The sequence below is a fragment of the Hippopotamus amphibius genome, chromosome 9, assembly GCF_030028045.1.
Source record: "Hippopotamus amphibius kiboko isolate mHipAmp2 chromosome 9, mHipAmp2.hap2, whole genome shotgun sequence".
In the NCBI taxonomy this organism is placed as follows: Eukaryota; Metazoa; Chordata; class Mammalia; order Artiodactyla; family Hippopotamidae; genus Hippopotamus; species Hippopotamus amphibius.
This window is the reverse complement of record NC_080194.1, coordinates 116,311,956-116,325,813: the sequence shown is the minus strand read 5'-3', so window position 1 is coordinate 116,325,813 and position 13,858 is coordinate 116,311,956. Positions and strand designations below refer to the sequence as shown.

Genomic DNA, 13,858 nt, shown 5'->3' with positions numbered 1-13,858 from the left:
ATCTCGCCAAGAGTCATTCATGACCTTGGCAAAGAGAAGGCAGCTTGCCTCGTTCCAAGCTCAATTATCAGGAGATAACCTCTGCAAGTTGGTTAAATAGGATTTCTCTTTCCTATGTTTTCCCCTTTCTTTCTTTTTTTTTTAAGCTTAACAGAAAAAGGCTTTCCTGGATACAGCAAGGACAAATATGTACTGTGATAGAGGAGAGTTTTCAGTTTTGTTGGGGAGAGAGATTGCGTATCAACCCATGGACGTATACACTTTGCCTCTTCAGAGAGAACTTCAAAAGCCTCACTCCAGAGATTTGCTCGGAGGCTGTGTGGCCTGTTGGTTAGTGTATAATGTAACATGTGCTTTTATCCTTATAAATATTTAAACTCTTCTTTCACTCTGGATCCCTTGTTTCAAAGCCAGATTTCTTTCATTTTGTTACTAGAATTGCACCTTCTCCTTGGCATCCAAGCAATTTTCCTTATTCTGCCCCGGGCTTGCATTAAGGTTAGTAAAATAATTCTTCCTCTCTCTGCCTTTCACAAACTCTTTCAATTGGACAGCTCACCGACTGTGCTTTTAGGAAATTTTTCAATCTTAATGTTTTTGTTCCCTTCCTCCCCGCAATGCTCAGGTCTCAAGCCCCTTTTTAAATTGGAGAGTAATGTTTTCTTTTTCTTTTCCTCTTGTTGTGTTGGCATTTTCTTAGAAACGTTAGTTCAATAAACATTGATGTGTTCTCGATATCAATCCCTGTGCTAAGAGACGGTGGATTTGTGGGAGGCTCTTTCCAGGAAGAACTCATAATCATGCAAATACAATGTCTTAAAGATTGTCTCTATCTATTTCTCTATCATCTATCTATCTATCTATCTATCTATCTATCTATCTATCTATCTATTTATCTATCTATCATCTACCTACATACCTATCTATATCTTCAGAGAGATATATATATATATATCTAGATCTCTGTACAGATCTATCATCTATCTAAATAGAAATAAAAATACAGATACATATATATTTTAAGATATATAGATAAGGTATATAATCAATCTGTGCAAGGAAGCACAGAGAAATATTTAACAGAAGCTTACTCAAGACATGGAACGCAGAGGATCACGAAAGACTTTTCTATAGAGATTTGTATTGGTGTATGAATAGGCAGTAGGTGTTATTCAACTGAATCTGTAGGGGAAAGACACTCTAAGCAGAATAGATAACATGTAAAAAGTTGTAAAAACTTGTAAGAATGTAGCCTGAAATGCTGGAGATGGATGAGAATGTGATGTGGCTGAAGACTAGGATTTTTTTCAGCGGAGATGATGGCAAATGAGGCTGGAAAGATAACCAGAACTCATGCTAATTCTTTTCTCATTGGAATAAAGAATCGAGGTTGGGCTTTCCCTGTGCGTGGTGTGGGACTGCTGGAGATTTTTAAGCAAATGAGTGACTTGTTCATATTAGGAAATTATTATAAGTGGCAGTGAAGAATAGACTAGTTCAATAAGAAATTGAGGCAGGGGACTTCCCTGGTGGCATAGTGGTTAAGAATCTGCCTGCCAGTGCAGGGGACACGGGTTTGATCCTTGCTCCAGGAAGATTCCACATGCTGCCCGCCAGAGCAACTGAGCCTGTGCGCCACAACTACTGAGCCCATGTGCCACAACTGCTGAAGCCCGAACGCCTAGAGCCCATGCTCCGTGAGAAGAGAAGCCATTGCACTGAGAAGCCCAAGCACCACAATGAAGAGTAGCCCCCGCTCCTGTAACCAGAGAAAGCCTGAGTGCAGCAACGAAGACCTAACACAGCCAATAAATAAACTAAAAATAAATAAATAAATTTATTTAAAAAAGAAGAAATTGAGAAAGGATATTCCTTAATCTTTCAATTTGCCAAATCCTGACCAAAATTTCTAAGTTACTGAGATTGTTCAGTACAAAATCAATCAAATCATGTCCTAGAAATCCAAAAATCACATGCAGACAAAACTTCACACCAAAGGTCAAACACACACACACACATACCACATGAGGATGGAAACAAACACATGGTTTGAATACCAGGAATATAAACTTTTGTTCAAGAAAGGCTTGTGTGGACATTTGGATTTGGTAGCTCCTGGCATTATGGTCCTGCTGTTATTTACATTTCACTTACTCTGATTTACGTTCCAATTACATCACAGTGATCCTTAACTGAAGAAAAAGCTTTTATGTATGTATGTATGTATGTATGTATGTATTTATTTTTCGATCTTTATTGGAGTATAATACCTTTATACTGTTGTGCCAGTTTCTGCTGTGCAACGAAGTGAATCAGCTGTATTTATACGTGTATACCCTTATCCCCTCCCCCTTGAGCCTCCCTCCCACCATCCCTATCCCACCCCTCTAGGTCATCAGCAGTCATCAAGTTGATCTCCCTGTGTTAGGCAGTTTCCCACCAGCTATCTATTTTACTTTTGGCAGTGTATAAATGTCAATGCTACTCTTTCACTTTGTTCTAGCTTCTCCTTCCCCAGCTCCCCATGTCCTCAAGTCAGTTCTCTATCTCTGCGTCTTTATTCTTCCTCTACCACTGGGTTCAACAATACCATTTTTTAAGATTCCATATATATGTGTTACCATACAGTATTTGTTTTTCTCTTTCTGACTTACTTCACTCTGTATGACAGACTCTAGGTCCATCCACCTCACTACAAATAACTCAACTTCATTCCTTTTTATGACTAAGTAATATTCCATTGTATATATGTGCCACATCTTCTTTATCCATTCATCTATTGATGGACATTTAGGTTGCTTCCATGTCCTGGCTATTGTAAATAGTGCTGCAATGAACATTGTGGTGCATGTATCTAGAAAAAGCTTTTAATTCTTTGTCATGTTTTGAAGCCCAGTAAATGTTGTTTGGGGTTGTATCCTATAAGCCAGTATTTAGGATGTTATGGTGAAGTCTTCAGTTCTCCCAGGAAGAGATGACTAGGCTCTCCTCTGCGTACCTATCACATTTTAGGCATGTGTCAGGAACAGAATTTACCATACTGTATCATGATTGTATTTTGGAGAAACAGTCCAGTGTAGTCATAAGGAGTATAGGTCTAGAACCAGAAAGTCTGGCTCTGTTTTCTGGCTGTGTGTAAACTTGAGTAAGTTACTTAAATTTGTTTCAGCTTCCTTGTCTGAAAAATGAGAATAACATTATATAGCTTATAGGGTTGTTATGAGGAGAACAGGAGGTAATTTGTGTGAAGTACTTAGAAGAGAAATGAATGTGTACTAAGCACTCTTCAAAGCTGTCATAATTCAATATGGATAGATCTTGAGGGTATTATGCTAAGTGAAATAAGTCAGATAGGGAAAGACAGATACCACATTATCTTACTTACATGTGGAATCTTAAACAAACAAAACAAAACCACAAACCCAGACTCATACATACAGCAAACAGATTGGTGGTTGCCAGAAACAGGGAGTCAAGATTGGAAAAAAATGGGTGAAGGTGGTGAAAAGATACAAACTTTAAGCAATAAGGTAAATAAGTAATAGGGATGTGATGTATGACATGAGGAATTTAGCTAACACTTCTGCACAGGATATAGGAAAGTTGTTAAAAGAATACTGAGTTCTTGTTGGGACTTCCCTGGTGGTCCAGTAGTTAAGACTCCGTGCTCCCAATGCAGGGGGCCCAGGTTCCATCCCTGGTCAGGGAACTAGATCCCATGTGCCACAAGTAAGAGATCTCCCCCATGCCACAACTAAAAGATCCCACACACCGCAATGAAGATCCCACATGAGGCAACGAAGATCTGCGTGCCACAATTAAATAAATAAATAAATATTAAAGAGAACAGAATACTAAGAGTTCTTGTGCAGTGATGATTTTTTAAACATATTGTTTACCTGATAAATAAATATGAGGATGCAAAAAAAGAAAAAAAAAATAGTACTGAGTTCTTGACACAAGGAGAAAAAATATTTTTTTCTTTTTTCCTTTTCTTCTTTCTTTTCTTTTTGTTGTATCTCTATGAGAAGGTGGATATTATCTGAACTTATTGTGGTAATCATTTCATAAACCATCAGGCTGTATGCCTTAAACTTATACAGTGAGGTATGTCCATTATTTTTCAATAAAACTGGGGGGAGAAAAGAAAAAAAAAGTTGTCTTTATTTCTTTAATTCTCTGACTCCTCCAGTATTTCTTTTTTATTTTATTTTATTTTATTTTATTTTATTTTATTTTATTTTATTTTATTTTTGGCTGCCTTGGGTCTTCGTTGCTGGGCGCATGTTTTCTCTAGCTGTGGTGATCAGGGTCTACTCTTCGTTGTGGTGCATGGGCTTCTCAGTGCAATGGCTTCTCTTGTTGCAGGGCATGGGCTTTTAAGGAGCACAGCCTTCAGTAGTTGTGGCTCAAGGGCTTAGTTGCTCTGCAGCATGTGAGATCTTCCCAGACCAAGGATCGAACCCGTGTCCCCTGCCTTGGCAGGCGGATTCTTAACCACTGAGCCACCAGGGAAGTCCCTCTCCCAGTATTTCTTAATCTTTACCGCATCATGGCATACATGGAAAATGATTTGATTTGTATGGTACATACAGATAAATGGATGAGGCTGCTTGTGTTTGAGATGACCCAGCTGAAAGGCTTATCCCACCTCAAGACCTTCCTAGCTGCCCCGATAGCTAAGGGGATTAAACTTCAGGACACCTGTAACCCTTCGTAGAAAATTCTGACTTGGCAGATGTGAATCAGGGATGGAGATTATGATTCTACTTTCTATCCCATGTGCCCTGCACAATTTTTGTCACAGTGCAGGTACTTAGTGTTTGTTCCAACAAATGGATGAGTGCATGGGAGGTAGGGAGACCCTTCCTCTCTTTGCCCACATAAGGTGATGTGTTCTCATGAAAAAACAGTATTCACTACCTATATGTTTGTGACTTTCAGTCCAAATAACACACCTGACATTCCAAAATTATAGTAAATTCTGTAAAATCACTTAAGGGGAAGGGACAAGAAAAGCCACTTGAAAGATGAACTGTCATGGAATATTGCGGATGCTGGCAGAGCTTCAACTTGAACCATTAGGAAATGCCTGGTCACTCACAGGCTCAGAATAAGTCCTGCTGGGCAAAAATGTTTATTCTTTAATAAGTGGCCTATTAGTGGCACATACTTTAAAATAAAGAGAGAGAAAAAAATAAAATAAAGAGAGAAAAGTCGTTTCGTTCAGCAGCAGCAAGAAGCCAAGAGCAGATCAAGTAATTCTTGGAATGAAAGTCTTCATGTGGTCCTGTAAATAAGAATGGGTCCCAGATTCTAGTCTGGATAAGGACCTCAGTTCCACTCACTGGTTCTCTGTGAGAACTGCAGTTCAAGACAGCTCACATAATTGAAATGGCCAAAGGAATATTTAAAATATAGGAGAAAATCACTATCCGTGAAAGGAATTAAGGAAAAGGGCTGTTCGCATGCCCAAATAAAGACTTTCTGCAAGATAGGGCAATGGATTTCCAAATCTGTACCATTTCCATTTAACAAATTTACAGCAACTCACTTTTTTTTTCAGTATTTAAACATTTTTTATTTATTTTAATCTTACAGAAAAATTGCAAGAATTGTTTAAAAATCCCTATACTCTTTATTCAGATTCATCTCTATCTTTGAAAGACAAAGATCACTTATTTTGAACTGTAAGTGATTAATTTTTGTGTCCAAACGGTATTTGTTTGTATTTTGCACAGAACTCTTTGCCTTCAGGTTCTGCGGTTGGTGGTAAAGTGCAAAAACACAGGTCTTAAGGCTTCCCTTTGTGAAATTGCAGAAGAGGCTGGCTGAGGAGAACTCAGATGAGAGAGACAGAAACCTTGGCATAGACTTTTTCTTTGTGAGTAGAGAAGGCTGGTTGGGAAGGGGGACCCACTGATCCCTCTACCTTCTAAATTCCCAAGGAGTGGAGTTTCCATGAAGCATCACAATTCACTGGCCATAAGTATCTGCTCCAGCTGCTGGGCCACAGTTGTCAGTCTAGACATGCTTCTGAATATGAGGCCAGAACCCACATTAATGAAGCTTGATATTTTCCGAATTATTGTTGGATTAATTAGTAGCTTTGCCAGTAGCCCACATGTACAGGGTCAATAACAATTTATGGTAAGTCACATTTAAGTAATTTCATTTAATTCAACAGAATTTACTGCACCCAAGCACAGAGCTCTGGGAAGGCCCAGTGCAAGAAGAGGGATTGAAGTGGACATCAAATCTGAGGGGTTTTAGTTCTACCTCTGTCATCATGTTCTGGGCAGGGAGAAGGGAGAGAATCAAGGCCTGCCATAGAAAAGGTTTGGGGAAGCAAATCTTCATAACGACTAGCTTACCAATTCCAAGAGAAGCAAAATGAATTTCAGACCAATGCTAGTGGTAATTGACATCCACATGTCTGTCAGTATTCTTTTGGTTGCAATTGACAATGCTAATTAGCTTAAACAGCTACAAAGACAAAAACAATAAACAAAAGAAGAAAAATGTAATGTATTTAACAGCAACATTCAAAGGGTTATCTCGCATCAGGAATGGCTGGATCCAGGTACTCAAATGATGGCTTTTGGCTCTGTTTTCTCCTATAAATGGTTTATTCTCAGGCATTCTTCTCATCCTAGTTTGGGTTCCTCTACCACCACTACTAGCACCAATTCATTTGGGAGATGTGGTGACTGTGAAAATGCACCACTCAGATCCTATGCTGCAGGAAGCATAATTGACTGACAACCCCACTGCCCACCATCATGGATCCACCATCATGTTCATGTGAAAGCCACGCTCCCAGCGAGGGACTGAGCACGGTGAGGCCACTGAGGCAGGCCCATTTCTGGTAGATGTGGGGCTCCTCTGACAGGTGGCTCTGACTTGAGAAACCCCATTTGGCCTGGCTGGCCTTGTCTTAGAGTTGTGCTTTAGTCCATGCCACTTCCTGTCCAATTACCCCTCCTTCCTTATCTCCTTCACAGTAGACACCCACCTTCTCCAGCTCCTCCCCTTTTGCCTCCACAAATGTTTCTCCCCCCAGATCTCATGCATGTCTAATCTCATCTTGGCACCTGCTTCTCCAAGGCACAGAACTAACACAGGAGGTGATCTCAGGAAGCACAAGTGAGCAATGGGGAAGGTGAAACAGAGACTGGAGAAAAGGTAATAAAAGGGCACAAATGAGCAGGTGACCATGGTGGGCAAGTCATGCTAGGATTTTCATAGAGACCATGTGGGGCATTCTCAGATCATCCCACCAAAGGCGGGGATGCTAGGGCATTTATCTACTGTTTTCCATTCCCCATTGGCAGAAGGTTGAATCAGCTCTCTCACATTTCAAGTTTGCAGAGATGGGTCCTGGGGTACCAGCAAATGTGTTCAGGCAGAGAGGAAGAAAGATGTAGTTGCTTGAGATTGGAAACAGCTTTCAGGGCTTTAGGTAAACTCCAGGGGGCCAAGGGAATATGGTGCAAGACATCAACAGCATCTGCTACACTCATAGTGAAAAAAAAAGTTGGGGCCACTAGTGGCTTACACTGTCTCCAAGGATAGCAATTCCAGAGCCCATTTCTTCCCAAGAATTTCAACTGAAGTCTTAGGAGTGCCTCTGATTGGCTGAACTCATGTCACATGATCATTCCTGGGCCAATCATTGGGTCTAGAATGGAGTGTCCTGTCATGCTGGGGTGTGTGATCTGGCCACCACTCCAAATCACATCTACTGAAAATGAGACAGGGATGACTCCCTGAAAAGGACAATAAGCAGTTGAAAATCCTGTGACCACCACCAGATATGGTTTTGAGGCTGAGAAGACGGAGGAAGATTCTAGATGGCGGCACTTTTCAGCATCCAGTCGGGGGTGCCTGTAAGCTGGTGTCTAGAGATCTCAGTACTGAATGGATTCTCGGGAGCTAAGTGCATTCCAAAGCACGCTGGCTGCAATTACCAGATGTCCCTTACTGGCAGGAAGCAGCCCTTTGCCACCTTCATGCTGAGCTCTCATCAGCTGAGCCTTCATTGTCTGGTCCTCCTTGGCTCGGGGCATGGGGAGCTGGAGCCTATAAATGACATCTCATTTCAAGACTCTGCTCGCTCATTGCCAGCCTAGAGAAGGGCTGGCAATCTTGGGGATGCTATTCTCCAAATGCTTTCCACTCTTCTCTTCAGCCACAGGCACAGACCATGTTTGTGTCTGGTTTGGGAAGTGGCCTCTGCCCCAGTGCCCTGTGGTGGGGAAACAGGAGACGTGTACAATTAGCAATTAACGGCTTTATCTCTACTCACTCGTAAGAGACGGAATTAACTGGCTCCATCTGTTACTGATACCTGCTGGAATCAGCCACTCACACCTCAGCCAGATATTACAGTGAGTGGGAGGGACTGCAAAGGAAACATTTCAAAAATAACTCACGTTTTGTTGTTTCAGACATCCTGCTGCCCGTGGAGTCAGTCACCAACTTTGCTTCCCTCAGGTGTACCCAGTTTGCTGTCAGTTGGCAAGGAAAGGTGCAAGCTAATGAATATGGAAGCTGATGGTGTGCATGATTTTCCTGGGAGCTGAGAACTTCAATTTAAAGAGACAAGACTTAGCATGTCGGGACTTGCCTGGTGGTGCAGTGGTTAAGAATCTGCCTGCCAATGCAGGAGACACGGGTTCGATCCCTGGTCCTGGAAGATCCCGCATGCCATGGAGCAACTAAGCCCATGTGCCACAACTACTGAGCCTGAGTGCCACAACTACTGAAGCCTGAGAGCCTAGACCCCGTGCTCCCCAACAAGAGAAGCCACCACAATAAGAAGCCCGCACACCACAACAAAGAGTAGCCCCTGCTTGCGGTAACTAGAGAAAGCCTATGTGCAGCAACAAAGACCCAACACAGCCAAATTAATTAATTAATTAATTAAGAAAAAAGTCTTAGCATGTCATGTGGCAGTAGTGGGGTTCTGTTCCAACTGGTTCCACAGCATGATACAGAGGCTGGGCTCAGATACTGAGATAGGAAATATTATCAGAGGGAAAATCCAAATTTGGAAGGACCAGCTGGAGCCTCCATGGCTGCTAGAGGAAGTGACTGGCCCAAGGTCACTCAGCTAGGAAGGAGGTGAGCCAGGGTTTGCATCTAACTCCAAAGCCCATTTTCTGAATCATGATGCATCACTGTTGTGGGATAAAGTTTTGTAGATATCAGGGTCGCATGGGAATTAAGAAAGTTCAAGACCACTTTTATTTTTTGAGGCAAAGACAGCTGTGTAAAAAATGAGGCATTTAAAAAGAAATATTTCCACCTACATAATTAATGCTTTTAATGTAAAAAGGTACAGTGCAATATCATTGGGTTATTCACAAGATAATTATAAGGTTCATAAAATATTAATGCATAGTACACTGTAAGAGCAGAACTTGAGTGAGGCACATGTATTAGACAGAGTCTCAGGAAAATGACGTACTCAGAATAAGATTATTCAAAGAGAGTTTATTTACAAAGGGATTATTAATAGATGTGTGGATGTAGGGGAACCCACCAAAGACAGTGTCATCGTCTAGGTGAGTTTCAGCTGACTTTCCACCTCTGGAATCCTAGGGACCAGTGGAAGGAGGCAGAGCTGTGAAACACAGGTCACTGTGGCTGCAGTGCTGACCTATCAGTGCAACAGCTGGCCTAAGGTGACCTCAAAGGGCAGGACCCAGGTGATAAAGGATGGGACCTCACTGTCCATCCTCTCTCTGGCTTCTTACCAGCACTCCTCATTGGCAGAACTAACTTCTAAAGCTGAGGGCATGGGCAGGGCTGGGATTAGGGTGAGGGAAATGAGACATCAAGGGGTCAACATTTAAGGAAGCCCTCCCTCTCAGGGTTGTGCAAGGGCTGGGTTGGGCTTGGAGCACTTGCATAGTCCTGAGAGCAAGGGCTTCCTTAAATTTTGCACCTTGAGCTCCTCAATCCCCTCACCTTAGTCCCAGCCTTGAGCAGTGGTATCTGTAATGAGGTCTATACAGCTTAGCCTTTTGTAGTCAAGATGAGATGTAGAAGGGGAAAGAAGATCTAGAGGAGCATGTGGAAGAAATCCAGCACAGAAAACAAGTTTAAAATTCTAAGATAAACATTTTTTTATCCCATCAAATTCACTGTAAAAATTAATAAACAGAAACCTCCATTAAATAGAGTCGGGAGACCAGAAGGGGGAGCTCTGACACCCTGTGATAAAAGCAGAGCCCAACAGGAAGAAGAAAGACTCCTCTTCTTTTCCAGCAAGGACTCAGCCAATGAAAAGCCACCCACCCTTTGTTTACTACAGCCCTCCCAACTTCCTTTTCCCTTCTATAAAAGAGTTCTCCTTCCCTTGCTGTGTGGGGACTTGCCTGTGGCTCACCAGAGTTGCAGATCCTGAATTGCAATTCTCTGCTAATCCCGAATAAACCCTTCTTTGCTGGAGAAATATCTGGCATTCTATTTGTTTTAGGTCAGCGTCACCTAGTTCTGAGTCTGTGTCTATTAACCTCATTTAGAAAGTCAAAAGGCTGAATATGAGACATTCATGACACCTCATTTTCATCTGTGATAAGCCTTGATGGACTTCAATGACTTGTGGTTATTGGAAACTAAGCTGTTTTCCTTTAAAGTCACAGGCCCTAGAGGTAAAAGTGAGTACTCATGGAGCACCCCCTTCTGGCTTGTATGGCTTCCATGAAAGCATATTGACTTTTTCCCATTCTTTTGTGGCTCTCAGAACACATTCATTTTCATATTTCAACCCAGTTCACTCACTGGGTCTCCCACTGGCTTTAGCTCCTGCTGCTTCAACCATCATTTGCCACTGAGCCATTGCGGGCAACTAGCTTTACCTTCAGATATCCACTGGGTCAAGAACCTTAATTCTCCTGAGGAACCTCTTTCTGTCCATTGTCTTTTGCCTCATCCATCCTCCCCAGGTTATCTGCATAATGAATGCTTCTGGTAGCCATTTTCCTACCAGAGTCTGGATGGGCCCCCTGCTGCAGTTCTATCACCTGACTCTCAGTTAGGTCCTGGCAGTAATTGGGCCTCTCTTTGATCTGTGCGTCCATTCATACTATACTATTGAATTATTGTAGTCCTGTAATATATTTTAATTATCTGGTAGAACTAGTTGTTGACCTCATGTTAGATTTCTTTAAAAAATATTCTCCAAGAAAAGGGAACCCTCCTGTGCTGTTGGTGGGAATGTAAATTGGTACAACCACTATGGAAAACAGTATGGAAGTTCCTTAAAAAACTAAAAATAGAACTACCATATGATCCAGTAATCCCACTCCTGGGCATATACCCTGAGAAAACCATAATCCAAAAAGAAACAAGTACCACAATATTCATTGCAGCACTATTTACAATAGCCAGGACATGGAAGCAACCTAAATGCCCATCAACAGATGAATGGATAAAGAAGATGTGGCACATATATACAATAGAATATTACTCGGCCATAAAAAGGAATGAAACTGAGTTATTTATAGTGAGGTGGATGGACCTAGAGTCTGTCATACAGAGTGAAGTAATTCAGAAAGAGAAAAACAAACACCGTATGCTAACTCATATACATGGAAGCTAAAACATGGTACTGATGAACCCAGTGACAGGGCAAGAATAAAGATGCAGATGTAGAGAACGGACTTGAGGACACGGGGTGGGGAGTGAAGGGGAAACTGGGATGAAGTGAGAGAGTAGCACTGACATATATACACTACCAAATGTAAAATAGATAGCTAGTGGGAAGCTGCTGCAAAACACAGGGAGATCAACTCAATGATTGGTGATGACTTAGAGGGGTGGGATAGGGAGGGTGGGAAGGAGTCATGGGAGGGAGGGGATATGGGGATATAGGTATAAATACAGCTGATTCACTTTGTTGTACAGCAAAAACTGGCACAATAGTGTAAAGCAATTAAATTCCAATAAAGAGCTTAAAAAATATTCTCCAAGATTAACTTTTTTTTTTTTTTCAAACTGTATCCAGCTTTATTAAAGATACTTTTCATAAACAATCATGATATTTCAGGCAGGACACGGGCAGACAATCGTTAACAGTATACAACAACTTTCAAACTCCCTTTTCCAATGGACTACCAAAATCAGAAAGCCACTATAAAACCCAATGAAGTCTTCATGTGATGCTCTGAATAGGGCAAGTTTAGAGTGAGGGTTGACATTTCACATTTAGCATGTTGTTTAACAACTTTTCACAAGCCGACCCTGACTTTCAGGAAATGGAAATGAAAATGGCAGAAGTATCAATCTGAAGATCCACAATCTAAAAAAGGAACCACTGCTCTTTTGAGGGATGCCATCTCAATGGTGACACGGGAAAGTCCAGATTGCCTGACATACTAGTAACCAATCTTTGGGGGTCAGGTTCCAACAGGTCTCTGGGTTTAAGGGAGTCAAGTCTATGCTGAAGGTGGAGATGGAGAAGAGGACATAAAAACTAATTTTAGTTTCTCCATACCACAAGGCATTTGTGCCAAGGTGGCTACTGTGTGAACATCAAGGAATCCCTCCTTCCTGGGAACCAAGAGGAAGTCTCTCAAAACTAGACGGGAAAGGTGTTTTTCCCCCATGTCAATCCAGCTTTGGAGACAAACTATTAGTGACATGTGCCCTTCCCCCAAAAAACAACAATGAAGTGTTCTGTGTGCTAACAACATAGCTTAAAAAAAAAAAAGTAAAACAAAGTTCTGCATTTTTATAAAACTTGATAAAAAATAGTATTTCAAACTGTACAGTCACCAGAAGTACACAGTTTTCAAAAATGCACACACTTCACTTGGCATCTCCAGCACCTTCAGCTTTCTGTGCCTGGTCTGTTTTGGCATCTCCATTTTCTGCAGGGTTATTCCCATCCTTGCCAGCATCAGCCTTCCCCTTTTTCCCTTTGGGTACCTTCTCTCCCTTCTTTGCAGGGGTATTTTTAGGCTTGGGCTCTGGCTTTGGAGGAGCGGGTTTGGCAGATAACCTTGCAGATCTTCTCTGTGGTTCGTCCTTCACCTTGGCTTTATCTCCTTTAGCATCCCCTTCAGCCTTTCTCTTGGGCATGGTGGCGACGGCGGCGGCACGTACGCGCTGGACACGGGGATGCAGTGGCGCGTGGGCTTTCACCTCTTCCTCACACTGCTCCCAAGATTAACTTTTAACATTTTGATGACACTCTGCACTAAAAGAGAAAACTCTTTGGTTTGTTACTAGGATGTCACTTGGGTTTGGGAGACAATATGGCGGATTTCCTAAGGGCTTTAGTGTCAGACTTCATCCAGCCCTCTTACTAACTGTCTGTTTGACTTTAGTCAGTTACTTAACATTTCTAAGCATCAGTTATTTCTCTTGAAAAATAGGAATAATGAAAATACCTGTCATTGTAAGAACTGCAAGGATAATCATTATATTGTCTCTATACACTAATTTGTTGTAAATTTATATTTTTACAATGTTTTTGCTTTCTCATCCAGGGATATGATCCATAGCTACACTTAATAAGGTTTATTTATACATAACTAAGAATAGAGTTTTATGCATATCACTTTTGAGGGGATAAAATTTATTCATATATTTGTTTTTATTTGCTTGAAGTTCTTTTCGAATCAGATTTTTTTCCCTTGTATTTTTCTAGTGGTGTGTGGCAATATGATTAATTTTACATATTTACCTTACATCTGTCCTTTTTGTTCATTTAAAAATTAATCACATACATTTTGTTTATTAGAAAGTAATTAACATGTAGATGGCAAATAAGCACATGAAAAGATGCTCCACACCGTAAGTCATCAGGGAAATGCAAATTTACAAAACAAGGAAATACCATTAC

General features: G+C 41.3%; 1 protein-coding gene across 1 annotated transcript; it reads right to left on the bottom strand.

Annotated features, from left to right (window-relative positions):
- Positions 1-12,002: 12,002 nt before the first annotated feature.
- LOC130860726 (non-histone chromosomal protein HMG-17-like) lies at positions 12,003-13,150 on the bottom strand. The gene has a single exon (XM_057749311.1). The coding sequence runs from the start codon at positions 13,090-13,092 to the stop codon at positions 12,820-12,822; it is 273 nt and encodes a 90-aa protein (XP_057605294.1). The 5' UTR covers positions 13,093-13,150; the 3' UTR covers positions 12,003-12,819.
- Between the last annotated feature and the right edge of the window lie 708 nt (positions 13,151-13,858).

What these genes read in the sequence shown, in the direction of transcription:
- LOC130860726 (XM_057749311.1), bottom strand. Translation starts at nt 13,092, where the DNA reads ATGCCCAAGAGAAAGGCTGAAGGGGATGCTAAAGGAGATAAAGCCAAG.